Below are 27,193 nucleotides of genomic sequence, written 5' to 3' on the forward strand. Positions count from 1 at the left end.
GCCTCAGTGAGCATTTTAATGGTGAAATTAGTTGTTTCCACATCAAAATCTATCATTTTAGTCAAAAAAAAAAAAAAAAAAAGGTCGAGAAATGGCCAGTACTGGGGTGACCCATAGGGCTAAAAATAGCCGGCACGCGGCGGGTTAAAGCAATAAAGTACAACAGATATTCTTCCTAAGGTCATAACCTACTGTACTGTCTAAGATAAAGTAGGCATAACACAGGAACATTAGAGAGGTTTAAAGCGATAAGTACTGTGAGTGGGAAATAAGAAATAGACGTGCTTCCTAATGGCATAACATAACTTAAAAAGATAAAACAGACAGAATACAGTGTCCTTAAAGAGGTGTTAAATTAATGAATAAGTTGTTTAAAGTATCATGTCTCCCAAGCAGTTACCCCTCCTAATTTGAAACTGTGGCATGGAAAAGATGAACAGCATAAAGATGATGATAAAATGCTGTAATAATAGTTGTATATTTGCTTTGGAGTATTCCTTCCCTTTGTGATGACAGCTATACTTTTGGTCCTGTTGCTATTCTAGAATAAGTACTGTTTATGAATACACATCATTTTGTATGGTTCACACACTGTGCATTCAGTTGTACAGGTCTTCTAGCACTGTGACTGTCACGTATACTCCAGAATATTGCATGGGGAAAGGAATACTGTACAATGTACAATACCTTGAGGCATATTCCTTCTTACTTATTCCTGTATTTCAGTACATAAAAAAAAGTACAGGACTTGAAGTATTGGGTTTTTCTGATTACAGTGAAGCGAGCTCAGGACAAGGAGCGACTGAAGGAGGCAGACAAGATGAAGCTACAACTGGAGCAATTGATGGAGTTCAAGTCGCGTATTATGGAATCACAAGTATGTTGTTACGATATTACCTCGTTAACAGTGTCCCCTTATCACATACCTCTTGTTAGAAAAATTATGTCTGTGTGTAATATTTATTGTAAAGTTACTTGCAGTATTTTTTTTTTTTTTTAATAGTTTAAGGTTACTATTTTTTTATTATTATTTTTTTGCCTTATAACTGGTACTGCAGGTTAAGAGAAACTGGCACATCAGCACTATAGAAAGCAATGAAACTGTAATAAATACTCATTCTGTAATGTACTGTAAACATTAAAGAAAAAAGGGGGGGGGAGCGAGAGAAAAAAAATGAAGCATACAAGGAGGTCTTATTGTTTAACAGGTTTGGCTACACTGGGACGTTCTTCAGGCATGTAGAAGGTCCATGTTAGGTTGAAATTACTGTATTGTTTCATCGCAATAAACCCTATTCAATATTTGGGTGTAATGTCTTAAGTTAGAATAATGCATACTTGCATAGTACTGTACTCTGAAATTAAGCCCATACCTCCATTATTACATCATCCTTTTCACACCTGATCTTTGACTTATCTCACACTGCTGTCAGCGTGTCACCTTTCTTGTACTGTACTTGAAATGCTTTGTACGATAAACCCTTAGTATAAATCGGGGATGTTTTCTAAAATATCACAAGCTTCTCCTTACAACTAGTGCTTTCTCTGGTAGTTAATTTGCCAGTCAGCTTTTTAGGTAGTAGTGGACCTTTAATCAATTTTTTTTCCATAATGTATTGTAGATTCATAAGTAAAAAAGAATATTGTTTCATATCATTTTATTTATAAAGGCTCCAACATGCCTGGATGCATCAGCCTTGGTTACCTAATGGTGGTTGTCCATGCTTTTTGATCTCTGGCAGTCTCTCTATTCAGTCCCTTATCCTTGAGGTTATGCTGTATACCATCATCTCAAGCCTTTTTTTTTGGTCTGCCCCCTGCCATCCTACCCCCAGTGTTTGCACTTCTCACTTTCTGCACCCAGTTGTCGTCTTCCATCCTCCCCACATGCCCAAGCCATCTCAGTCTACCCCTCCTTATTACAACACCAATATACTCCAGTCCATCCTTCCTCTCAGTTCTTCAGTCGTAAACCTGGCTCCCTAGGCCTTGCATTCAAGTATGCATTACACAGTATTCAAGTACTCACTACAAAATACTGTCTGTTTCTTGTCACGCCACTCTGTGTCCCCGCAACTCTTCTTCCCTATTGCTCTGTTCTAATGCTTCATCCTCAGTACCCTTGTCCTAGCTTAACACACTACTGTATTTAGATATAGTACTTGAAAGCACTCATGCACTCCATTTTCTGACATTCATTCTTACTGTGCAGTCTGTGACTTCATTCCTTTAAAAAATCATGATGTTACTCTTAATTGCGTTTATTTTCAAGTTTTGATTATTACAGATACTTCAGACTCGTTAACCAAGCCATACAACTATTGTGTGTCTTCACTTACCACAGCAGTATTATCAGCAAGTAACAGTTCAGGCAATCCCATATCCTCCCCTATCTCAATAAGGACACTTCAACATCCACTTCTCTACCTTGTATTTCTTTTGTTGCATCATATATACATGTATTTAAGAATATATACTGGTATATATTGAAGAACACATTACATTTCCCCATCTTAGTTAATCATTGTGATTAGAGAACTTGCTCAGTTCATCTTCCACAAGCACTGTCACTGATGCACCCTCATTCATACTCATGAGTATTCATTAGTTTCTTGTCATCGTCAGATATTTCCTGCACCTTCCACACTCTTTGCTTATCTACTCTGCCATGTTTTTTCTCCAGATCCAAGAAAACAGCATACATCTTTTGCTTCTCTAAATATTTCTCTACTTTATATCTTGAAGAGTAGATCTGTTAATGGCAATAATGTTATTACAGTACATAAGGTATTTTAGAGGGAGAAGTGTATGAATAAGGTACTGGTAATGTGGGTTGAATGAGCTGTTTCCATACAGTGTTTCTCAGAAGTAGGTTATTTATATTGCTTCCTTGCCAGTTTGGCTTTGTTCCTGTCCACATTTATTAGTACTCATTGCCATCTTGTAGAGTTGTTCACCATTTCACATACCCGGTATTGTTTATAGCTAACACTGTGACCTCAAAATATTCTGTTTATTGTAAATTATGCACCTAAGAAGTTATAACCATTTATGATTTGGTCTAAAGTTGCCTCTTAGTTGAAAGTGAGACTTGAAGTAGAATAGAGTAACTGAGTCGGCATTCCTTCATTATTGTATTTCAGCCTCTCTGTATTATTTGGCTGTCTACAATTTTGCTTCAAAAATTTGTCTTGAAAACATGACTCAGACACGAGTACATACAGTTGTTAATTTTCTGTCAGTACATAACTTTTTTCACATTCTTTGTTTCATCTCGCAATAACCCAGTCAGTCAGAGGATGTCGTTCTTATTTTCGTTAGTACCTGTCAGTTTAATATGTGTTGAGGATGATTTTTTGAGCTGCAAGGGTTTTTATATAACGTTGATTAATACATCCACTACTAGAGGTCTCCCCTGAGCTGAATAATTTGTCTGCATTTGCTGGTTACATTTTTAAAAAGTTCATTCTAGCTACATCCAGATGATTATGTTCAGCTCAAGAGAGACCTTTCATATGGACGAAAAGAAAGAGAGGTATGTCTGATACTCCTCAAGGTAGACCTAAGGTGTATAAAATCGTAGGGTAGCAGTGAAGACACTTTAGTACAAATGACATTCTTTGTTGGATAAAATGGTACTGTAATTCTCCACCTCAGGGAATCACCAGAGACTTAGGTCCAAAAATTAGAGTAACAAAATTAACTTTAAAAGAGGAGACAGATGATAATGTAGCTTATTCTACAGTAAAGGGAAATTTTTTGAGCCTTGCTGTTGGATACAGAATATTATATTTACTTAACTCATTCAGGGTGTGTATTTCATTCTGACTACCTCCAGATGTCTTTATTTATATGTGTCTTATCATTTTCCTCTTTAATCCGGTCATAGGATTTTGTTTTATTCTTGTTAACTCCATACAGCTTTGTTCAACTAGAGAAGGACTCCCATATTCATGGGGTTCATGAATGCCATCGCTAAACCCCTCCAATTAAGCAAGATTATCTTAAGGTGAATAAAATCATTTGGATGTAGTAGAAATAAAACAGACATGTTCTTGGTATGAAGAGGTTAAAATGTTGTCATAGCTTTCTTACTGCAAGAGTTTGCAGTGATAATGGTGTCATAGTGTATTAGAAATGACCCTGTCTGGTGTTGTGTAAAGAGTTTTAAGTTATTCATGTTAGTTATTTTGGATTTAGGCCCAACTTCAGCGAGAGCTGCAGAAGGCAAAGGCTGACGCTCGAGAAGCCCAGGAGTTGCGGGAGCAGCACACTGTGGACACTGAGGAGCTGGCTGAGAGCGTAGAGATGCTGACGCTGGACAAGGAGATGGCCGAAGAGAAGGCTGAGACACTGCAGCTTGAACTTGACCAGGCTAAGGAACGCATTGAGGAGCTCACGTAAGGCTAATACTGTACAATACTTGTGTCATCATTGTCCATCAGATTATGCAGTAGACTAACCCTTTAATATGAGAGTAGACATTGTTGACGTACCACATGGAGAAATAAACTGATATGAAAGAGCTGCAAGGGAAGTTCATTGAAAGATTAGAATTTGACCTGTTGATATCACAGGATCTAACAAACTTCTCTGCTTCTCATCTGATTCTTCTAGACTGGACCTGGAGATTCTACGCACAGAGATGAGTGGTGAAGGGGGTACTGTTGGAGTGAAAGGTGAAGGGGCAGGGGGTGAGGCTTCGACGTTGCAGGTCAAGCAGCTGGAACAGCAGAACAGCAGGCTGCGTGATACTCTGGTCAAGTGAGTAACCTTTTTTTTTATGAAGATGACAGATGATGTTTTCCTACTCAGATGTTTAAGTTCATTAATTTTATGCAGTTTTCTTTTAAATTATTGTTTACAATACAGAGCATGTAGGTAAATTAAACAAGTAAATTAATGAAAAAACAAAAAATGTTTGTTACATTCTGTGCACTTTTACAATTTAATGATGTGTAGCTTATACAGCAGAATAGTGTACCAAATGTAGCTTTGAAAAAAAAAAAAAAAATTGCACTGTAGGAAAAACTGTAACCTCTCAGCATCACTTACTCCCGTTCAGGGAAATATATACTGTAGTATACAGTACATTACCCTCACGTGTCACAGTCTTACCCGAAGTTGTGGTTGTTCAGAATGCGTGACCTGTCTGCCCATGACAAACACGAGCTCCAGCTGTTACAGAAAGACTTGGAGGTGAAGAAGGGGGAGATACAAGATCTGGTGAAAGCTAAGGACAAACTTGGGGTGCAGGTCACACAGCTGGAGCAGACCATCTCAGATTTACAAGAGCAGGTGAGGAAAGGGTGAAACAAATGGAACAGGGGAGGAGAGGAAAGTGGGAGGGGGATAGGGAATGAGAAGGGAGGAAAGGTAAGGGCAAATAGCATGATAAGAGGTTAGAGAATAGCAGAGGAAATATTTGGGGTAAGGATAATGGAAGGGTGAAGGAATAAGGTGAGAAAAGGAGGGGAAAGATGAAGGTAAAGAGAGTGTACAGGAAGATGTATTGTAGGGGAGAAATAGAGTTTAAGAAAGGTGTGGTGACTGAAAGAGAGAGAGAGAAAACTAGAGAGATAGAGGGGAGCAGAAATTTAGAGCAGAGGAGGAGAGGGGAAGGAAGGATATGATAGGGATAGAAAAGGGAGGAAACTTGAGGGTCAGGAAGATGGCTGGGAAGTAGGGGGAGAGAAGTGATATTTAGGCAAATTGTGAAGAAAGGGTGAGGGGATAAGGAGTGAACAAGAAGATAAATAAGAATAGGAAAGATATGGAGTAGGAGAAGTTTGAAGCATTGGAGAAGAGGGAAGGGAGGGGGAGGTTAGGGAAAGAGAAGGGAGGAAGGGTTAGGGTAAAGATGAGAAAAGAGGCAAGGGAGGGGAAGGTTAGAGAAAGGAAAGGTGAGGGTAAGGATGATGGCAGGGAGGTAAGGAGTAGGAGAAGCATGGAAAAGTTTAAGGTAAGGATGGTGGGAGGGCGAGGGGCTAGGGAGGGAGAGATAGTAAGAGTAAGGAATACAAAGGAATGGAGGACTTTTAGATAGAAAGAGCGGGAAAGAGAAGAAAATGGAATTGAAGGTTCTCTAGGGAGTAAATAGTATGATGAGGAAAGGGAACATGGAAGCAGGTGGATATAGGGTGAGAAAGAGTAGGAAATAGAGTATAGGAGGAGATGGGTTGGGTAGGAAAGGTGGAAGGGATTGGGTAATGGTCAGAAAAAGAGTTGGAAGTGGATGTAATGGGTCATGTCGTGGGAAGAAGAGGGTGAAGGAAAATTCAGATAAAGTATTGAATGAGTGGGAGTTGATAGTGTATCAGAGGGATTGTTTGTTTAAATATCTGGAGATATTGATTTAGGAAGTAAGTTGTTTGAAAAGAGAATGGTTTTGAGATAGGAGGAACAGTGAAGTTGAATTGAAAGTAAAGAAGAATGTATGGTACAAATAGATAATGGTTGTGGTGGGCTGGTTGGTACCTGCTCAGGGGTATGATTAGACTAACTCACTTAAAAAATATGAAGGCAGTTATTGGTAACACTGAGATGGTTGATATGACATTCACCTTCTCAGACTCTTGGATGTACTTAAAATGGGTATATATGAGAGTGTCGGTCTAATTACCATGACCTGCCTTATTTCAGTATTCTGTGGCCCTCATATGTTATCTGTAGTATATATATCTGACATGGTACAGTATTGGTACAGAAGAGCATGTGTCTGCCTGGCAAAACCTATGGTACCTTAATAGTGGTAACTTTTACCACAGTGTGGAGTATACTGTACTTTGGTATGTACAGTAGTGTCTTGAAATATATATTTGCCACAGTTTATGTTCAGAGACCACCAGTTAGTTGACTGTATAAGAGCAATAACATGATTAGCACAGTTTAGCACTTGTTGAAGGATCTGAGATAGATATCTCTGCCATAATGTCGATAATATGTAGGTGTAGCAGCTTTGATTTACTATGCCTTCTGTTTTTCCATTTTGCTGAGGATTCTTCTCATAGCTGACCATGTCCTGGCCACCTCAGGTTGATGCAGCTCTGGGGGCCGAGGAGATGGTTGAGACTCTGACAGATCGTAACTTGAATTTGGAGGAACGAGTGGTGGAGTTGGTGGAAACTGTGGCTGACCTTGAAGCCATCAATGACATGAATGACCAACTCCAAGAAAACGCCCGTGAGCTGGAGCTGGAGCTGAGAGAGGAGCTTGATATGGCTAATGCTCGAATCAGGGAGGTTCGTATCATAGATACTTTAAGAGGCCTTTCAGATTGTTGTTGTAAGCAATTTCTTTTTCTTCCTAGTATTATATTTTCATCTGCATTGTCTTTTGGGTTTGAGTAGAGGTGGAAATTATCTGTTGTTAAAAGTTATGTTTCAGTTTTATGTTTTTCATGTTCTGTTATGTATTAGAAAAATATTTTGTAGCTAGAGGCAGTCCCCATTATAAAGCAGAATTGTTTTCCAAAATATCACAGCCTATTTTTATATATCCAGTACTGTAAATTTTGAGATTTTAGTAAATAATATTTACAGGTAGCAGTGGTAACTTTAATTTACTTTGAAATTAACAGAAAAAAAAAAAAAGGAAGGTAAATAAATAAAGCAGGTTACCGCATAATGAGGACTTTAATTTTTACCTGACATTCTGAACATTTCCACTAGGTTTTTTTCCTTGGTCTCTCTACCCTACCGCACCCCATCCTTAGCTGGAAAAAGAGGTGTGGATGATGATGATGTATTAGTACAAGGTGACACCATACTGAATAAGGAAATCACTTTTAGTTTTTCCTTTAATGTCGTCATGTAGGTGTTGAGAGAGCGTGAAGCGGCCAATGAGGTGATAGTGGATCAGGACACGACCATCAAGAAGTTCCGTGACCTTGTGCAGCGTCAGCAGGAGCAGAACCTGGAACTCCGCCGCAGCCTTGAGCACGAGACCAACAGACCAGTTGCTACACCTTCAGAAATCATTGACTTCAAGGTGCATAAATTTTTTATTACACATAATTTTTTTTATTGTTATGATGATGATGATACCTGTGTATTGCATTGATCTGAGTTGTATTTAACTATTCACTGACTTTTAATAATGAGTGAAAGCATTTATGGCTTATTTCACTGGGCACATCGCTTTTCCTCTCTACCTGTTTTCCTTTTCCAGTGTTGATCCAACCCCTTGAAATAACTAAAAATAGCTAAGTAAAATGATGATGATATAATCAGCATTGTTTCTCTTATAGTTTCTGCATGATTGCTGTGGATTTCCATTTGCTGAATTGTTGTCTCATAAGAGCCAGAAAGCATTCTTATAGCAACACTTTTAAAGAACTTTACCTTTTACACATTATTATCATTAGCAGCCTTGCAGTCAAGTTTTCCACTGTCATGTAGGGTTTAGGGTTGCTAAGATTAAGAGAGGGAGAGAGAGAGAGTGAGAGAGAGAGAGATTAGGAACTCTTAACCGTTTCACAACAAAAATGTAATTCTTATTATGTTATTGTTAATTCCAGACAACTGACAGTAATATAGGTTAGAAGATACCTTTCAGATTTGAGGGGACAGAAGTAGCCTTCACAAATCCTCCATTATGATGAACCTTTTCCAAGCTGAATAAAATAGTCCTGAGATTGCAAGATTAAGATAATGAAATAAGTCATTGTATTTAAGAAGTTAAAGTCTTTTTCTGCCATTATCTTTTTACAATGTGGTCCAATTTGCAGAAAATGTTCACTGAAACCAAAGCACATAGCAAGGCGATTGACATGGAGTTACGTCGTCTGGAGGTGGCGCAGGCGAACCAGCATGTGGCCTACCTCACCCAGTATATGCCTGACAACTTCATGACACGTGGTGGTGAGTTGGGTCATCCTTATTTCCCAGTCAAAGACCTTAATTGTAGTACAATCAAGGAATTGAGTATCTTCATAAAGTTTGGTGAACACATTACAGTAAAATCAGGGTTGGAAAAAACCTGGGTAAAAAAAGAATTTGTGGTAGGTGGGGGCTTTCACCATCTACTCACTCAATGTAGTGCTGCTCTCGGGTGTTTGCCCTTTCCTATCCTCCATCTTTCTTTCCTTCCATCCTCTTCTGCTTTTCTTTCCTTCATTCTTTCCTCGTCCTTCTGCCTACGGGTGACTTTACACTCCCTCCTCTGTTTTTCTTTCCTTCATTCTTTCCCCTTCCTTCTGCCTGTGGGTGACCCTACACTGAATGACAAGCCAAATTGTTTCCCGTACACCAGGAAACAATTTACTACGCTGGGTGGTAACCATTTAACCAGATTTTGGCGCCTGGTGGTTTAGTGAGTAATTACAGCGCTGCAATCGGATTGGGCCAGTGAAGGTTTATATCCGAGGGATGGTTGGGGTTTATTGCTCACGTAATGCCACTCAGGGTTGAGTGAGGCTGGTCACTCTCATCTTAAATGTCAGGACCAACTTACCTAGCCCTGGCCCCCTACACTCCTTATGGGGCAGTGTAGGATTGGATGATGAATGAATTTTTTTTCTTTCTTTTTTTGGCATTCTGAGCTTTTTTGGGTTTTATTGTTATTCCTTACATTTATATGTAAATTAGTTAAAATAGGCAATTACTTGGTAATTTAGAACTGAATAAAAGATTTGGACCATTATCTGGAGAACAGATACCTGTTTTAGGCATGTTGATAGAGGTTGGTCCAGTTGGACCAAGCTTTTGATAACCTGTGCTGTACATGTTAATACAGGAAATGGACAGGTGAGGCTTGATTACTGCTGACTCAGTACTCAGTTTGCAGTCTTAGTTTTTCCTTGGTAGTGAGAGGACCATAGCAACAAAATGCCTGCTGGTTGTGGGAGAAAAATGGCAACTGAATGGGTTGAAGTTGATGTTTCAGAAAATAATAAACAGAAAGCAGCCTGCAAATACTGCAACCAAATAATAAGTGCTAAAATAGAGAGAGAACCCACATCCAAAAGTGTTCCAAGAGGGAAGCTTATTATAGGGAAAAGGCACGTAAGCAAGGTATTTAGAAATAATGAATAACTACATGTACAATACTGTATCTGGAGCAGCATTAGTATGATTTTAGGAAAATTTCTGTATTGTCTGCATGTATGACTATGACTGCAGAGAGAGGGGGCATATGTATGTTCCCAGGGTCCTATGTTCCCCAGTTTTATGTCCTAACTACCCTAACCTAACCTTAGGAACATAGGACTACATTTTATGCAAAAATTAACAGTGTAAGGGATTTTTTTTTTTTTTTTTTGGGGGGGATGTTATTTTTTTGGGTGTTTTTTTTTTAATGCCAACCCTGAGTAAAGTTGACTTGTACAACACACACACTAGTCCATTTAAGATTTTGATTATGTTTTACTAAATTTCAGTATAGTAATTCTCAGACAAAACAGAGATGATAGTTGATTCCTTGACTATATTAATACGTTAATATACCATGTGCCTGTTAAAGCATTTATTCCTCTTTTTTTTTTTTTTTTTTTCTTTTTTTTCTTCAAATTATGATTGTTTAAAAATCAAAACCTAACCTTGGTATGGTCAGTGGTGATATATTTTTAGGTATAGTAAATGGTACTGTTATCTTATTTGTATGGTAAAGCATTTTCACAAAGGAGTTAAACTAAATATGGTCATATAGTACTTGAGTGCTGCATTCTAGATACTGTATGCTGTAATGATTTATTGATACACTCTGCAGTAATGGTGTTTAATGAGTTTTTCCTCATTTCATTGTGAAAAGTATTAATGTAACAGTTTTCCTACCACTTTATTCTAACCTTTTATCTCCTGCTGACATATGGCAGGTGAACATGAAGTGCATCTGTTTTCATCCATCCATCCATCCATCATCCAGTCCTACATTACCCCATGAGGAGTGTTGGAGCCCAGGCCTAGGCAAGTTGGTCCTGACATTTAAGATGAGATTGACCAGCCTCACTCTTCCGTGAGTGGCATTATGTGAACAATAAACCCCAACCATCCCTTGGATATATACCTACACAGGCTCAGTCTGATAGGAGTACCTTAATTACCTACTAAAGCACCAGGCACCATAATTTGGTTATGTGGTTACCACCCAGCGTAGTAAATGGTTTCCTGGTGTATAGGAAGTCATTTGACTTGTCACTCATTGTAGTCACCCATAGGCAGAAGGAAAATATAAAGGAAAGACAAAAAAGAGAATGTAAAGTAATTCATAGGCAGATGGAAGAGGAAAGAATGAAAGGAAGGAAAGACAGATGAGGAAGGAAGGAAGAGAGGAAGGGCAGATGCCCAAAGCAGCTCTGCATTGAGTGAGTGGGTGGTGACCACCCCTACCTACCACATTAGTTTGAAGTATGTAAAAAAAAAAAAAATGTGGACATGGTTAAAACTGTGAATTGGAGCCAGGATTCCAGGGTTATGAATAATGTGTAAATGTTTATGTGGCCCATTTCATCAGATATACAGTTGATAATTCTCTCCCATCTCCTGTTCCCCCCCCCCATCCTTCCCCCCCCCCCAGGATCTTAGCTCACCCCTTTCTTAGGTGGGGGAAAAAAAAAAAAAAAGAGGTCTTGATGAGGGATAGAATGATGGTGATGAGAATGTGATGATGATCATACTGTACAGTATCACTTGCTGTATTTAATACTATGATTTTTTAAATTACAGTAAAACCTCACTATAACAGACCAATTGGGACCCAAGCCATTCCAAAAAGAGAAAAATCCAATAAAAGTGACATCTGGACTTTCCCCTGCTAACCCGGACTTTTTCTGATATATCAGACTTTAGTCTGGACTGCACCAACTTCTTTTCATTAGTACTGTTGCTTCATTACTTGTTATCAAATTCATATCCAGCAATCTGCATCCTCAATATCCTGACCCACTCCAATGCCTATCCAACGCCCATCATCAAGGTCACAACAACCACCCAGTGCCCATCCAACACCCATCATCAAGGTCACGACAACTACCCAGTGCCCATCCAGCGCCCATCATCAAGGTCACAACAATCTGTCCAAACATCTTCATCCTCCACCATCCCCATGCCCAAGCTGGACTGAGGTCAGGCAGTTCGAACCGCTTCTGGCTTTATTGGACTTTTCCCGATATATGAGAACTTAGTCCGGTAGGCTCCTCGAGTCCGATAAAAGTAAATTCCGGCATATTGAAGTCCGTTATGTCGAGGTTTTACTGTATTATGATGATGATGATTATTATTATCATCATTATTATTATTTGTCACTCTTATCTTAAATTTCAGGACCAACTTCCCTAGCCCCGGGTTCGTACACTCTCATGGGGTGACACAGGATTGGATGATGGATAGATAGATTATTATTATTATTATTATTATTATTATTTTTTAGGTGATCATGATGCAGTGCTGGTGTTGCTGTTGGTGGCACGGCTCAGCTCCAAGGCAGACATTGTGATTGGGGGAGTGAGGGATCGCCACCCAGCCCCGGAAACCATTGACCGCCAGGCTGTCCTCCGCACACACATTGTGGAGCAATATGCACATGCCTCCCGTCTCCTGCAGCTCCTCTACACATTACAGGTTCAAACTTAATTTCATATGCTTTTATCTGTTCTTGTATTCCTAACCTCACATATGTTAATTTAGGAAACATCATCATCATCCAATATAAAGAAATTCTCTAGTATACAAACATGGCACATTGTGTCCATTCTGGTTACTTTATTACAAAAAAGGTATGGAAAAGGTGGGGATAATGTAGTGAAGGATGACAAGTATGATACCTTGATTAAGAAATAAACCATTTGAGTAAAGTCTAGAAGTAATGAATCTGTTTATGTTCATCAAGTACATACTTTGAGAGGATATAGTAACTTCAGTAGTCCTCATTATAAGTTCAGAGGTGTAGTCCAGAATGTCATACCTTTTGTCTTACATAGCTGGTACTGTGACTGTGGAGTGACTGGCAGTATGACTCTCTGATTGGAACTTTAATACAGTAGGAAATTTTTCAGTAATCTACTTGATTTCATAGCAGAAAAGGATGGCTGTAATGAGTAAAGGTAACTAATATCAAGGATTTACTGTATCATCTAATATCGTGTTGCTTCATTATGGGTGTAGGAGGACTGATTTACTTGTTTTCAGTGAAATATTGCATTGAGTAACTGTCACTGCCATATCTAAACTATGATGATAGAGGAAGGTAAATGTTGTAGTTATGTTATTTAAATTATTTTGTCTCTTTTTAGGCAATCCTCCATCAGTACCAGCATGTGTTAGGTACCTGTGGAGTGGAGACCTTCCTTAAGCTGGGCACCCTTTACCCTGAGATGGCTTCACATGAACGTAACCTCGACTTCTACATTGATTTACTCAGGAAAGATCAGGTCCGGTTGTATCAGATAATTGTCTGTATAGACTTAACCTTGCTTATAGACGTATTATGAAGTGATTCTGGTTGCATAGAGTTTCATGATTGGTATATGTGTATTTATATACTGTAGCTGTGAACCTAATGAAGCACAGAATTCTTGCTAGTGTTATAACAATAATAATACATCATCATCATTTAATCCTGAGATGCCCCATGAGGAGCATAAGAGCCCAGGGGTAGACAAGTTGGTCCTGATATTAAAGGTGAGAGTGACCAGCCTCACTCATCCCTGGGTAGCGTTACATGAGCAATAAACTTCAACCATCCCTTGGATGTAAACAGACACTGGCTCAGTCCAGTTGGAATGCCATAATTACCCACTAAACCACCAGGCATCATAAGTTGGTTATGTGGTTACCACCCAGCGTAGATATACATTTATATGAAACATGCTGGAATGAGTTTGTCTATCAATCTATCTATTGCCAGATGCCTCAATCCTGTTTGGGGTGGCCACAAACAAATTGCCTCCACATCATCCTGTCCCCTGCCATTTCACTGCCCTGCTCCCAACTCACACCCCCCTCTCTCATATACCTCTCCACCCCATCCCTCCATCTCATCCTCAGCCTCCCCCTCCCTCCTCCCCCCTCAACCTCACTCACATACACTCTTTTCATCAGTCTTTCATACAGAAAGTTGAATAAGTTCTGCATTGTGATCCTGCACGTCTTTGGAAGAAATGTTAATTCATGACTAAGGGAAAATTAAAGTTTAAAATGAAGTGTTTGAGGTAATGAAGAAAATTCAGTAACCATTTCTGTTTTTCCCCACAGCTTGATGAGAATGTGCCATTAGAGGCCCTGGAAAGAACAGTTAGCTATTTCTCGACAGCATACCCAACCCATCTGGCAGGAGAGAGTGTTGACCGCTCACTCTACCTGTATGATGTTGCCAAGGCCCTCTCATCAGCTGCTGCTGCCACAGCCACTGCCACTGCTACTATCATCACACTTGTGCATGTGTGTATCATTCTAGAGACACTGCAGCATTGTATGTGTAATAATGCATTTTATAGGAGGTTTTCCATATTTAAGGTTGATACACTTTCATATTCTGTATAGCCTTGGAGTAGATATTATCCTTGAAGACCAGACACTATTATTACAGTAAAGTTAAATTGAGATAGTTCTTGTTGTGTGCAGTTGTCTGGGTTAATTCTGGTTCCACTTTACTCTGTTTTAATTATTCAGGAATATGGTAGACTAGCCCTGGGGCCCTGACTAAATGATTCCTCCATTAGTTGTTTTAGAGAGGAAAGTAGTTTAGATAATATTTGTTTTTAGTTTTTTTTACAGTGTCAGGAATTCTAGGAACAGTTATTTTTGTCCAAATAAGTGTAGTGTCCTTCTGTTTTATTTTAGCCAAACCACAAGGAATGTGAGGTTGTGGTGGTGTGTAAAGATGTGGAGGCTGCCAGTAAGGATATCCAAGATGCAGTTAAGAGGGTGAGACGCCGTACTCCACAGGATGGCTCAATGGCACCCCTTCGTTACCCCACAGAAGTCCAAGATGCACTTTCTTCATCTCTAGGACATATGAACAATGGAGCCAGAGCACTTAGGCATCTTACCAAAAACATTCTTCAGCAGCCATCACTTCTTTCAGGTAAAAATGAAGATGATTGATAGATACAGGAAGCTGAACTGAGGGGACAGCTACAATTGAAACTGATTATACACCAAAATAGGTGCTAATTACTGATAAGCTTTATTGCAGTTGTACGGTTGGGGACAGAGGTCACATGATGTGTCACCTCTTATGCTTTTCATTTTCCTTTGCAGGCTAATAATCCTCTCCTGAGAGAAGTTGGTATGATTCTTTGCCCATAGATGATTCCATTTTATATGCATTAGGGAGGATGTGATGGAGGTGTCCTAAATGTGAGGTTGACACAGTGGAGTAGTAGAAGTTTTATTTCTGATTGTAGACACAAAAAGTATCACATAGTAGGGGTCTGTACACACAAAAAGTATCACATAGTAGGGGTCTGTACACACAAAAAGTATCACATAGTAGGGGTCTGAGGACATCCTGTATGGTGAGGACAACTTGTGGTGTCCCAAGTAGATTAATTAATTATGTGCCAGAGATCTATTTTAATGGACATCCTCCATTGGGTGAACAAGGCCGATGCATGCAAGCATGTTGGAGCCCTCATAAATGAACGATAATGTGCTGAGATTAACTATTTACTATGGACATGATAGAAAATGCCGCAGGGAAGTAATAAACAGCATTGCTTCCACATGAAATCTTGGTGACTGACCTGGGGTAGGACCAGTAATCATTTTGCAGTATCCATCATCTTTGATGTTAGTTTCATGTGGAGTAAGAGCTGACAGTTTTTCGATCTGTTGTATAAGAGAAAAACTTGTACAGCATCCTTTCCCTTTACCAAACAGACCCTGATGGAGGTTTACTGGGGGAAAAATTGAAGGAACTCACACATCAGGCTACAGATCTCATATATGGTGGGGAGGATCTTGGACCAGACTCACTACGGCTCTCACTCCACCGCACATCCTCAGAGATTGTACGCATCACGTCAGCACTCGAGAAGGGAGAATACGACTTTGATGGATCAGTGGAGGAGAGAGTGAGTAATGTCAAAAAGAAATAGTACCATTAGGTGTGAAAGGTAGGGAGATTTAAAGAGATAAGGAGATAGAGAGGTAGGGAGATTGAAGGATAGGAAAAGAGTGACATTAAAAAAAAATAGAGAGAGAGAGAGGGGGGGGGGAGAGATGATATCTTGATGTCCTGTTATGGGGATTCATGATAGGGTACTTTGTTCAGTTGCACTAATCCCATCAACCTGATGACACCTTTCAGAAGGTGAATAAAGCTGTCTAACATCAGCTTGATTGAAATAAAGCGGAGTCTTCTGGTAGAAGGGGTTAATTGAGCTTGCTTCTATCCCCTGCAGCTTGATGACATCGTTCTTAGTTTTAGTAAACTTAGTTAATATTAGCAAGAATAAACAAAGAAAAAAGATATCTTCAGACTGAGGAAGTTAAGAATCTGTAAAGAATAACAGAGAGATGTTTAAAGAAGACTAATGCTTTTGAATGGAGAATAAGGATGATGGTAGTGCATGTTGGTAATTTGGAGAAAGACTAGGACAGTGGGAGATGGTGGCATTGTGTGACATTATTAAATAGAAGCAAAATATCCATCCATTTAAAATGCTGCAATTGCTCTTGGATCCTTATATAAGTGGTGGATGGATGGCTGCCAAATACTGTTCTGTTACACTGTGTTTCTGCCTTCTCTCTGTTTCGGGATATTACCCACATTTATTTTTTATATAATTTTAAAACATGGTGGTAATGTAATAGCATTGTTGATGATGGTGTAGGTAGTGGTGGTGGTGATGATTTTGATGATGATGATGAAGTAATGGTAATGATGATGGTGTAGATGGAGGTGGTTGTAATGATTGATCTTAGTGAAAGAGAGAGAGAGAAAGAGAGCAAAGGCAAGTCCTTACTGCCAGAGTGTGCATCTTTCACTGTTATTTACTGCATCTTTCAATATTATTAACTTTTTCACACACCCAGGGCCCAGCACCAGTATCAGTGCGAGCCCAGACCCTGAAGCAGGAGGCTAAGGAAACAGAGCAAGTGCGGTACAAGCTGGAGCACCGAGAACAGGACCTGAGGGAGCTACGAGTGGCCCTGAAGCAGAAACACGAGGAGCTGAGTGAGATGACTGTTCGGCGGGACCTGGCTGAGAAGAAGCTGTCCACTGCCACACGGGATGCCGACCTCACCATCGACAAGCTTCAGCGCAAGCTTGATGACACATTGATGATGTTGCGCCGCAAAGAGAAGGTAGAGATCAGTTGGCGTCTTTGTGATTTTTTGGTTGTACTGTATTACTTTTTAATGGTTAATTTGTTGCAGTGATAACACCATTACTACAGCAACATTAAGATACAGGTCCTGTTCTGTGTTATGTAATTGTTGTCATAAGCACATACGTTACCTTTTCCATTACCAGTAATATCTTCTCTGTTCCTGTAGGAGTATGATGAGACTATGGATCACCTCCAGAGTGATATAGAAAGTTTGGAGTCTGAAAAAGGAGAACTGCGAGAGAAACTTAAGGCTCTCAACAAGAAGACACTCTATGAAGCACTCTCAAAGTCTTCATCCTTCACTGGTGAGAAGTAAAGTCTCTTATTGCTCTTCGTAAATCATTCAGATGTAGTACTGTTCATGGTTGACTACCACTTGCCTTAGGATTATGAATGACTGTGGCTGCCATTTTTTTTTTCCCCCTAACCCCTTTTAGATTACCGTATTTCCTGGCATATAATGTACATTTTTTAAAACAGAAAAATACTTTCAAAATATGTCCTGCGTGTTATACAACGAAGCTACCTATTTTAATAGGGAAGGAATGGGCCACAGTTGAACCCAGAAGTGGTTATGTCTTCCTGAAACTGATGAAAACTTACCTTTTTATTATTTTTTTATCCTTCATAGTCTCATGGCTGTGTTTACAGTAGGCCTGTACTATTATGTTATCATATAATGAACAGTTCTTCAGTCTTTATCAGAGTACTGTAAGGGCATCAATACTTTTGCTTTTCACGTGATCGATGACGCTCTGATTGTATTGTTTACTGCCAGCTCAGTGGACAGTGTTGCCAAACAGAAAACTTTTAAAGCTCTGAACTCAACTTTAAAACACGCTAAACTATAGGCTACACCACTACACCCATATCAGTTTGGAAATTCGTCTCCTAAATGGATTTTTCTGATAAACGTAATATTGTATATATATGATGAAGTTACATGAGTATCCGTAAAGAAGTAGCAATTTCCTTTGCTTTTAAGCAAAGAGAATGGCGGAATATGATGTCAGAGTTACAACAGAAATTTTGCCAACCTTGGTAACACTGGAGTTTGGTAGCTGGTGTGTCAGACCAAAACAAATGCCATATGGTGGTTATTTCATGTGGTTCAACATTTTTTCACTGGAATTTCAGATTCTCCAAAGATATAGTATGAAACTATACAGGTACCAGGACATCTGAAATTATAGTGCTGTTGTTTGTAAAGAAATTAGCTCGTTAAGAGCAGCACAGTAAGTATCCAACGAAACATCGTGGTAAGGTAGGTGGAAGTCCTGCAACTTCATGTTCTTGTTAGGCTTGGTTTAGACCTAGGTGTTTTCCAAATTTTCTTTTGAAAACTAGGGTGCGTGTTTTGCACCGGAGCGTACTGTACAATGGGAAATATGGTAGTTCATGGCCAAGTGTATTCAGTTGGAGGGTTGATTTCACTAGCAATGAAGGAAGCTGACTTCTGCATCACAACTAGGATAAAATTTCATGCAGCCAACCACCATTTGCAGTAGTATTAAAATTAGGGAGTTGCCCAGTTCCATCAGATAAAAGAGACTGGCTCTAATAACTTTATTGTCATTCTTAAGGCAGGGCTTTCAGCCAAAAGTACACAGAATCCTGCTGTAAGTTTAGCCTTTCTTACTACTTCATGTCTTAATACACAACTTAGATTTTTTTTCGTATTTCCTTTCATACTGTATATTGGTGATGCTATCAAGGATATTTCTGTACAGATTTATTGCCTGATGGTAGCTTGTTTTGGGAGACTGGAGCTTGAACAGTAGCCATCAGATTAACAAGGCTGAACAGAAAATTGCCTTTCACAATGCAAGCATCCTCACAGTTGCTCATGATATTACTGCAGATTGCAGTCTTCATTGGTTTAAGGGAGGAATAAATTGAGTTTTCTGCATTAGGATTTAGCTTAATGCATAGCAGTTAATCCTTAAACTGTGGATACTGTCACTAGTGGTTTAGGATTATTTCCAGAAAATTACCAAACTTAGAATGATTTGTTTCGTTTCGCTTTCATTTTCATTTTTAAAAGCTCCAATATGCTTGCATGCGTTGACCTTGGTCACCTAATGGCGGGTCTCCATGCTGCTCGAACTCTGGCAGCTCCCCTATTCAGTCCCTTACCCCTGAGGCCATGCTTAGTACAGTTATACCGTAATATAGTTTTCTGTGTTTATTTTGTGTTATATTAATGTTTCATGAAAAGTTTATTATGTATTAATGAAATAAAATTTAAGTTTTCCAGAAAACCGGAAGATACACTTTTTGAAAAGAAGTGCTTAAATGTAGGAATGAATGTGGGAAAAGTTGGAAATGCTAGGGATGAAAATTGAGGAATTATATGGTAATTGAGAAAACAGTACATGTAAGGAACAGATGGAGAGGCTTTAGTATATTCATATTGTATATGAGAATGACCAGAACAGAGTTGTGGTAAATATGATTAGATTTAGTGGTGCACATAGAGGGAATGTGGTGCCCAAGAATGTAACAGTGGCATAAGTGAAGAATAGTGCAAAGAAATTGAAGAATGGAAAAGCAGAAGCTCTTTATGAGGTAGACCTATATGTAGAGAAGATAAAATGTGGAGAGTCCAAATAATTGTTTGTGGAACATGGGCATGTAAACGCTTATTGAATTGAATAGTTCGAGTGGAGTCAGGATTCTTGTGGTAGGTGGGGGAGCTTACCATTCACTCACAGGATGTAGTGCTGCTTTGTGTGTCTGCCCTTTCCTCTCTTTCCATCCACCCTCTTCTTTCCTTCTTTCCTTCATCCTTTCCTCATCCTTATGCTTACAGGTGACTTTACACTCCCTCCTCTGTCTTTTTTTCCATCATTCTTTTCTCTTCCTTCTGCCCATGGATCACTCTACACTGAGTGACAAGCCAAATGGCTTCTGTACACCAGGAAACCATTTACTATGCTGGGTGGTAACCATATAACCAAATTATGACGCCTGATGGTTTAGTGAATAATTAAGGCACTCCAATTGGATTGAGCCTCTGTAGGTTTATATCCAAGGGATGGTTGGGGTTTATTGCTCACATAGTGCCACTCATGGATGAGTGAGGCTGGTCACTCTCATCTTAAATGTCATGGCCAACTTGCCTAGCCCTGGGCTTCCATGCTCCTCATGAGGCTGCATAGGATTGGATGATGGTTGGATGGATGGATGGAGTCAGGATTCCAGGAGTTTGAATGATGAATGAATGTGTATGTTGCCAATTTCATTGGACAAACTTTTGAATACTTCTCTCAGTCTCATATTGTTTCCTTTTCCTGGCTTTCTGTGCCATAGCTCATCCTACCTGCAGGTGGGAAAAAAGATGTGCAGTGATGATAATGATGATTTATTTCAGTGCATTGATAACAGACTGCAGTTTCACCTCTGTACAGATTCAAAGGTGGCTTACTTTAGTGCAGATTTTGTGAAATAAGTCTGCTGATTGTTGGAATAGCACAGCATTGTTGTGTGGGTCTTAAATCTGGAAGATTTGACAATCCCAGTGATGTATAATATGCTAGTTGTGTATGTGTATGGTGGAGCCAAGATTTGTGAAAATTAGAATGTTGAGTGATTGGATATGTGACCCATTTTACTCATCAGTGGTGATGAATCTCATGTCATGCTTTCCTTAGATCACCTACCCAGTCTGGGTTTGCCATCACCCTTTTCTTTACTACCAATGCTCAATACAACCCACAAGTCATCTACTCTGCCCTCCCCATACTCTAGTCCCTCACACCATAGCGCACGTACTCACTTCATGCACCTTACTCCCACATGATAGAAAACTTTCAAGATGACCTAGATAAAGTATTGGAAAGCAACTGGTTGAAGTGACTGCATTTCAGCAGTCCTTTGAGTTTGTGTCCAAATAAACTTGGGGTCACAACAGTAGTATTATACTTCATCACATCTATTTTTCTTGTTTTTTATGAGTAAGCAATAATATTCATTCTTCTAGCATGTAAAGTACAGAGATGGTACTGGGGGTTCACTTGAAGCTACCACTGTGTTCTTGCAAAGGTTCATGTTACGCATAAGTTTATTGAAGTGAAAACCCAGTGTGGTTTGGTCCTGACTTTTTTTTCAATTATTATTATTATTTTTTTTTTCTCAGGAGCAGTGTCACCTTCATCTCCAACAACACCATCATCTGCCGGTGGTGTAGGTATGGTAGGAAGCATTGTAGGAGGTAGCGGGATGGTGAAAGACTCTCCTATGCTGCTACAACAGATTAATGATCTGCGTGCTGCCCTCAGCTACACAACTGCAGCCCACCATTATGCCACTTCACAACGCATGCACTCTCAGCTGGCGTCATTGAAGCCTATTAGGGTATGTTACACGGTATAGTACATCAAAAAACAGTAATAGTGAATAAGGACCCCTTCTACCCCCCCCCCCCCCCCCCCCTTTTCTACAGGTATAAAGTGTGAAGCTTCAGAATGTGGTGAATGTTTTTGGCGTATCCAATAGAACCAGGATTCCGGGGGCTTGAATGATGAGTGAATGGAAGCGTGGCCCATTGGATTGGGCAATTTTGGGCTGTCTGGACATTGCTACTCTTCACCCTGCGCTTGGATGGGAAGGGGGGTCCGGATGATGATGATGATGATGTACAAAGTGTATTGTAGTTTAAGCAGATCTGTTTTCCTACTCCACACATAGGTATAAAGTATAGTGTAGTATATGTAGATCTCTTTTCCCACTCCACAGAGTGGTCAGGGCACAGTCTTTTACCAGTGACAATGATGATCATGTTGAGGGGAAGAGATTATAAGAGTAAGGATTGCCTTATAACTGGGAGCATCTGAGAGTATTACAGAAAATTGTTTTAGGGCTAACACTGCATTTTATGGCTATATATAGTGCTATTTCTGTTTTCTTTAAGTCTGTAGGATTTATAGACTTTCCTGCTTTGGAGTGGGGTTGCACAGTCTTTCTTAGCCTGTGTAGTATCAGTCACTTACAGGCATACTTGTAAAACTCAGTATATATGTTTTTTCTGTTATTCACAGGTGCAAAAGTTGAACATATGTGGAGGGAGTAATGAGGAGGAGAAGAGAGATATGAGTAAGGAAGAGAAGGGTAGTGAGGAAAGTAAACATACGCTTGACCGCATTAACCATCTCATGCGCCAGACATCACACATTCAGAAGGTATAGTAAAGTTGTGGGAGCAGTTCTTCCATATTCCTGCATTTTTCCCATGCTTCATTGTTTGGATGTCTTCTGTAACTTAAAATATTCATCATTGCTGAGTTTCAACATACATTCACCGTATGTATAGGTCTGTTAGTACAGTACTGGACCTGATTATAATGTCTGTCATTACATTATATAGCAAGGTATTGTGAAACACTGTTGTGTATCCCTTTAAGTAAGTACATTAGCATAATTTCTTCACATATTGGACTGATAAAACGGTGAGATTGGTCTAATCAATTAAGGGTATCATATCGCTCTAACAGCACAAAACATTCAGCAGATTGGCTGTGTAATGCATAAAGATTTATTTATTAATTTGTAATATATGACTGGAAAATCACTTGGCTGTATTGCCCATTTCACTGGGTACTCTGTTAATTGCCTCTTTAGCTTTTTTGTCTGAATCCTCTTCTTGCCTTTGTAATACTGTAATTAGAAAGTTGATGATACAGTAATGGTAAAATTGAGTTATGATGATGATGATGAAAATGACGTATGTGATGAAGGTGATATTAAAATTGGGTTATGAAAAGAAATTGGATTTTGATTATGATGATGATGATGTAATTTTGATATGATTATGATGATGATGAAATGGATTATGGTGATGACAATGGAATGGGTTATGGTGATGATGATGATGATGTAGATATGATAATGATGGTGTGATGATGGTGCTAGGAGGTGAACGCGGTGATGACGGGTATGATGGTGGTGGATCTAACCAAACGAAAGCCAGCTACTGTCCCTGCCACAGCCTCTGCCACACCTGCCCACCACCTCCTGGAGCACCGCAACAAGCTCAATGCACTCCGCTCTCAGGTCACCTCACTGCAGGTTAGGAGGCATATGTGCATTTACTGTGTGTGTGTATGAGAGGTGGAGCCAGGGTTCTGCTGGTCTGAATGGTGAGTGAATGAGTGTTTGCCATGTATCACTTAGCATGATGTTGTTCTAGTTCTTTCCCCATAACTTGGCCAGATTTTTATCCTTTTAAACTTATTTCCCATACCTCAGTGGCAGAACAAGACACAACTACTGTATAGCTCCACATCCTTCCCATAACAGTTCTTTGTGGCTAGCACCACTTTCTAGTGTTAAACTGTTGCTACAACATTCAAGATGGAGTGATAGCAATTTTAAGCTAAGTTAAAGTGAAGATACTCTAGTAAGTGTGTATGTGCAGTAAAGTCAGGATTTGGAGGCTTGAATGGTGAGTAAGTGAGTTCTGGGCATGCTTTTGTTAATTCTCCAACTGTCGTGCTCTCTGAGCCCCACTTCATCCCCTTCGCAGGTGGGGAGGTGATATCAGGATGACGATGATATGATGATGATAAATGTTGAGTGTTATAAAATTATGAACCTAGTAATCCCATTTTGTATATTTCTGCTTTGGTTTTTATAATTTATTAACGGAAGACATCCTTTATATGTATACCCTTTTCAGGATGAGATCACCCGCACCCTGGCAGTGAATAAGCCTGGTGGTAGTGTCAGCACCACCTTCTCTGCCTTCCCATCACCACAACTTACTAAGGTATCACTGTGGATTAGGTATTTCTTGGTAGTGTAGTATATTGGGTGATGTATTCTATGTTCTGGGTCATCGTATCATGTTTCTCTGATGTACATTTCACATGTATTTGTAGGTACATGGAATGTTAACTGTAATAGCTCTCTCCTAAGATATTTGTATTATCTTGTAGTAGCCATATTAAAGCACCAGTGCTGGTAACAGTGTACCCATCATAGTGAGGGCATTACAGGAGATTGTTTACCAGAACTCCATCGGTCCAGCCCATTTTGCCTAAGCTAGATAAGACTTGTTTGGTGGTAGCCAATATGAAGTAAAAAAAAAAATAATAATAATAATTATGCCATACAGAAAGTGTTGAAGAGTTAGTTTTAAGAATATTTTCTTTTGCTAATCTATCTCATTTCCATCCATCCATCATCCAATCCTACGTTGCCCCATGAGGAGCGTAGAAGCCTGGGGCTAGGCAAGTTGGTCCCGATATTTAAGATGAGAGTGACCAGCCTCACTCATCCTTGAGTGGCATTTCATGAGCAATCAACCCCAACCATCCCTTGGATATAAACCTTCACCGGCTCAGTCCGACTGGAGCGCAATAATTATCCACTAAACCACCAGGCGCCAAAATTTGGTTATATGGTTACCACCCAGCATAGTAAATGGTTTCCTGGTGTACAGGAAACCATTTGGCTTGTCACTCAGTGTAGTGTCACCCACAGGCAGAAGGAAAAGGAAAGAATGAAGGAAAGAAAGACAGAAGAGGGAGTGTAAAGTCACCTGTAGGCAGAAGGACAAGGAAAGAATGAAGGAAAGAAAGACAGAAGAGGATCTATCTCGTTTACATTCAGATTTTATCCAATGATAATACAGTACAGTAATCACTCCAATATCCGGATCAATAGAGCCATCGGTAGGTTCGGATATTGGTTTTGTCCGGATATTGGGCCCCAGCTTATGGACTTGTACTTACGGACCCTAACACAGAGAAACACCTATACAACTCCCTCCGGACATGCATAGCACCTATTTAACACCCAAATCACACCAATAAGGCACATAAATGACTGAAATAAATGCAATAGACACATAAAATGTGGGTTTAGAAGTATGTTCATACATTAATAAACATTCTGGTACTTATGGACTCTAACCGAACCTAACCTAACCGAACCTAACCGAACTCTGAAAAACCCATTCCTACTGCACATGCATGAGGTAAGTTTAGTATGGAAAGAAGTACAGTATGACACTTTCTGGTAAGTATAGTATGGGAAAAAATACAATATGAAACATTCTGGTAAATATAGTATGGAAAATAGTACAACATGAAACATTTTGGCTACTTACAGCAAGTCCCTGGCCACCTCGATGAATAACCGCCTCCTCTCGGACTCTGACAGTAAGAACGATTTCCTGAAGCACTTGCACTACACTCTTCCTGAAGTCTTGCACTGAACTTAGTCACTAACACACAGAAGTCCGTTCTTTTCACAGTGTTCACTTTAGTCCAAATAATGTTCCATTAAATTTAAGTGTTGCACATTAACTTTTCCCAAGTTTTTTAAGTTTCCAAAGCCAAAACAAAGAAGGTTAGTTACGTTAAATTTCTTTTCTACTTAGTCTTTTCTCCCAACTTGAAAACCTTAACACAACACACCGTTTTTTTCACTGCACAACACTCAAAATTCCCGTGTGGTCTAGTGGAGAAGTTCTTGCTGTTTATTCACTGTCAGAGCCCGAGAGTATCACTGGCAGGCGTCCAAGGGGTGCATCGGTGGGTAGTGGTGATGGCGTACCGACTACAGAAGACTCTGAAGACAGCCGCAAACTCACGTCGAGCGGTGACTCCACTGTAGCTGATGTGCTGGGCTGTGGCTCGGAGCATGAGGGCCTGTCTTGGGGAGGCAACGGAGTGGAACCAGGGCTTGGCACAGCGGGGTCACGGGCCTGAAAAAACTGTCAATCGTTGACTGACGCAAGGACCGACGATTCTGGCGATTGATGATGCGCTGCCGGAAAGCACGCACTTCCTCCACGAGTCCCAAGGGCCCCATCTCCCTGTCGCAGTCCGGGTGTTCCAGGTAGTCTAGGACGAACTCTAGATGTTCCCGGAGTGCGCTCAGCTTGGGGATGGCTGGAGTAGTGTCCTGCTGGGCGGAGTCTGCATCATCATCGCCTTCGTCGTCGGAATCTTCAAGTTCGGGACTGACACCAGCAACCGAAGACGCGATCTCGATATCAGACAACGTCTGATACCCAGGATCGCCCTCGTCGTCGTCCAACCACTCACGAACATCGTCCACATCAACATCGTCGCCGTGCGTGCGCGTAGCCGTGCATGGAAGTCATCCACGTCAAACCCTAGGAAATCGTACTCCACATCTGTTCCGAGAAGCAGACGAGACCAACCATTTTCAAGAGTTTTCACAGGGACTTCCTTCCATGCACTAGCCCAGTTGTACAGCGCAGACTTGATGTTGTAGCGGCGAAGGTTTTCCAAAGTCCGCTTGCCTCGAGTGTCACGTCCTTCCCTGCGCTCGTCCTCGTCCTCGAGAACCACCATCACCTCGTCCAGGAACTTCCGACGGTACAGGCGCTTTGTTGCCACGATCACTCCTTGGTCCATTGGTTGAATGAGAGCAGTCGTATTAGGTGGCAGAAACATGCACCTAATACGGCCATTCTCAGCAACCAAGTCCTTGTCGCACGGGTGGGCAGGTGCATTGTCGAGGAGAAGGAGAGCCTTTACCTGGTCGCGAGGAATTCCCAGTGTCTTCGTCTGGTAATGTATGACCTCCTTGACGAAGTGATGGTGAAACCAGTCTTTGAAAATCACAGCTGTGAACCATGCTTTCAAAGAATGGTACCATACGACAGGAAGGACATCCATCACCCCACGAAGGCACCGAGGCTGCTTTGCACGGCCAACAATAACGGGCTTAAGCCGGTGCATGCCGTTAGCATTGGCACAACACAAAGCAGATATCCGTTCCTTAGAAAGCTTGCGGCCAGGTACACGCTTCTCCGTCTCATCGGCGAGAGTGTTCGTTGGCACCGAGCGATAGAATAGGCCAGTTTCGTCAGCGTTATAGACTTGACCGAGAGTGAGGCCCTCCCTGTCGATCAAGCCTTTCACCTTGTGCCGAAACTCGTCCA

General features: G+C 40.3%; 1 protein-coding gene across 1 annotated transcript in view; it reads left to right on the forward strand.

The window, feature by feature from the left end:
* The window catches only part of LOC145410796 (dynactin subunit 1-like), a 102,705-nt gene that overhangs the window by 73,574 nt on the left and 1,938 nt on the right, over positions 1-27,193 (forward strand). The window contains exons 9-26 of the mRNA XM_080280909.1: positions 777-877; positions 4,201-4,400; positions 4,618-4,764; positions 5,139-5,298; positions 7,035-7,241; positions 7,816-7,989; positions 8,729-8,861; positions 12,367-12,557; positions 13,229-13,366; positions 14,190-14,375; positions 14,778-15,021; positions 15,819-16,012; positions 16,977-17,249; positions 17,442-17,580; positions 21,414-21,631; positions 22,315-22,455; positions 23,185-23,340; positions 23,951-24,040. Of these exons, the coding sequence (XP_080137035.1) occupies positions 777-877; positions 4,201-4,400; positions 4,618-4,764; positions 5,139-5,298; positions 7,035-7,241; positions 7,816-7,989; positions 8,729-8,861; positions 12,367-12,557; positions 13,229-13,366; positions 14,190-14,375; positions 14,778-15,021; positions 15,819-16,012; positions 16,977-17,249; positions 17,442-17,580; positions 21,414-21,631; positions 22,315-22,455; positions 23,185-23,340; positions 23,951-24,040 (3,092 nt within the window). The remainder of the gene's footprint in view (positions 1-776; positions 878-4,200; positions 4,401-4,617; positions 4,765-5,138; positions 5,299-7,034; positions 7,242-7,815; positions 7,990-8,728; positions 8,862-12,366; positions 12,558-13,228; positions 13,367-14,189; positions 14,376-14,777; positions 15,022-15,818; positions 16,013-16,976; positions 17,250-17,441; positions 17,581-21,413; positions 21,632-22,314; positions 22,456-23,184; positions 23,341-23,950; positions 24,041-27,193) is intronic.

Source organism: Coenobita brevimanus, chromosome 86 (assembly GCF_032717465.1).
Source record: "Coenobita brevimanus isolate Jiangsu-jjx chromosome 86, ASM3271746v2, whole genome shotgun sequence".
NCBI classification, from domain to species: domain Eukaryota; kingdom Metazoa; phylum Arthropoda; class Malacostraca; order Decapoda; family Coenobitidae; genus Coenobita; species Coenobita brevimanus.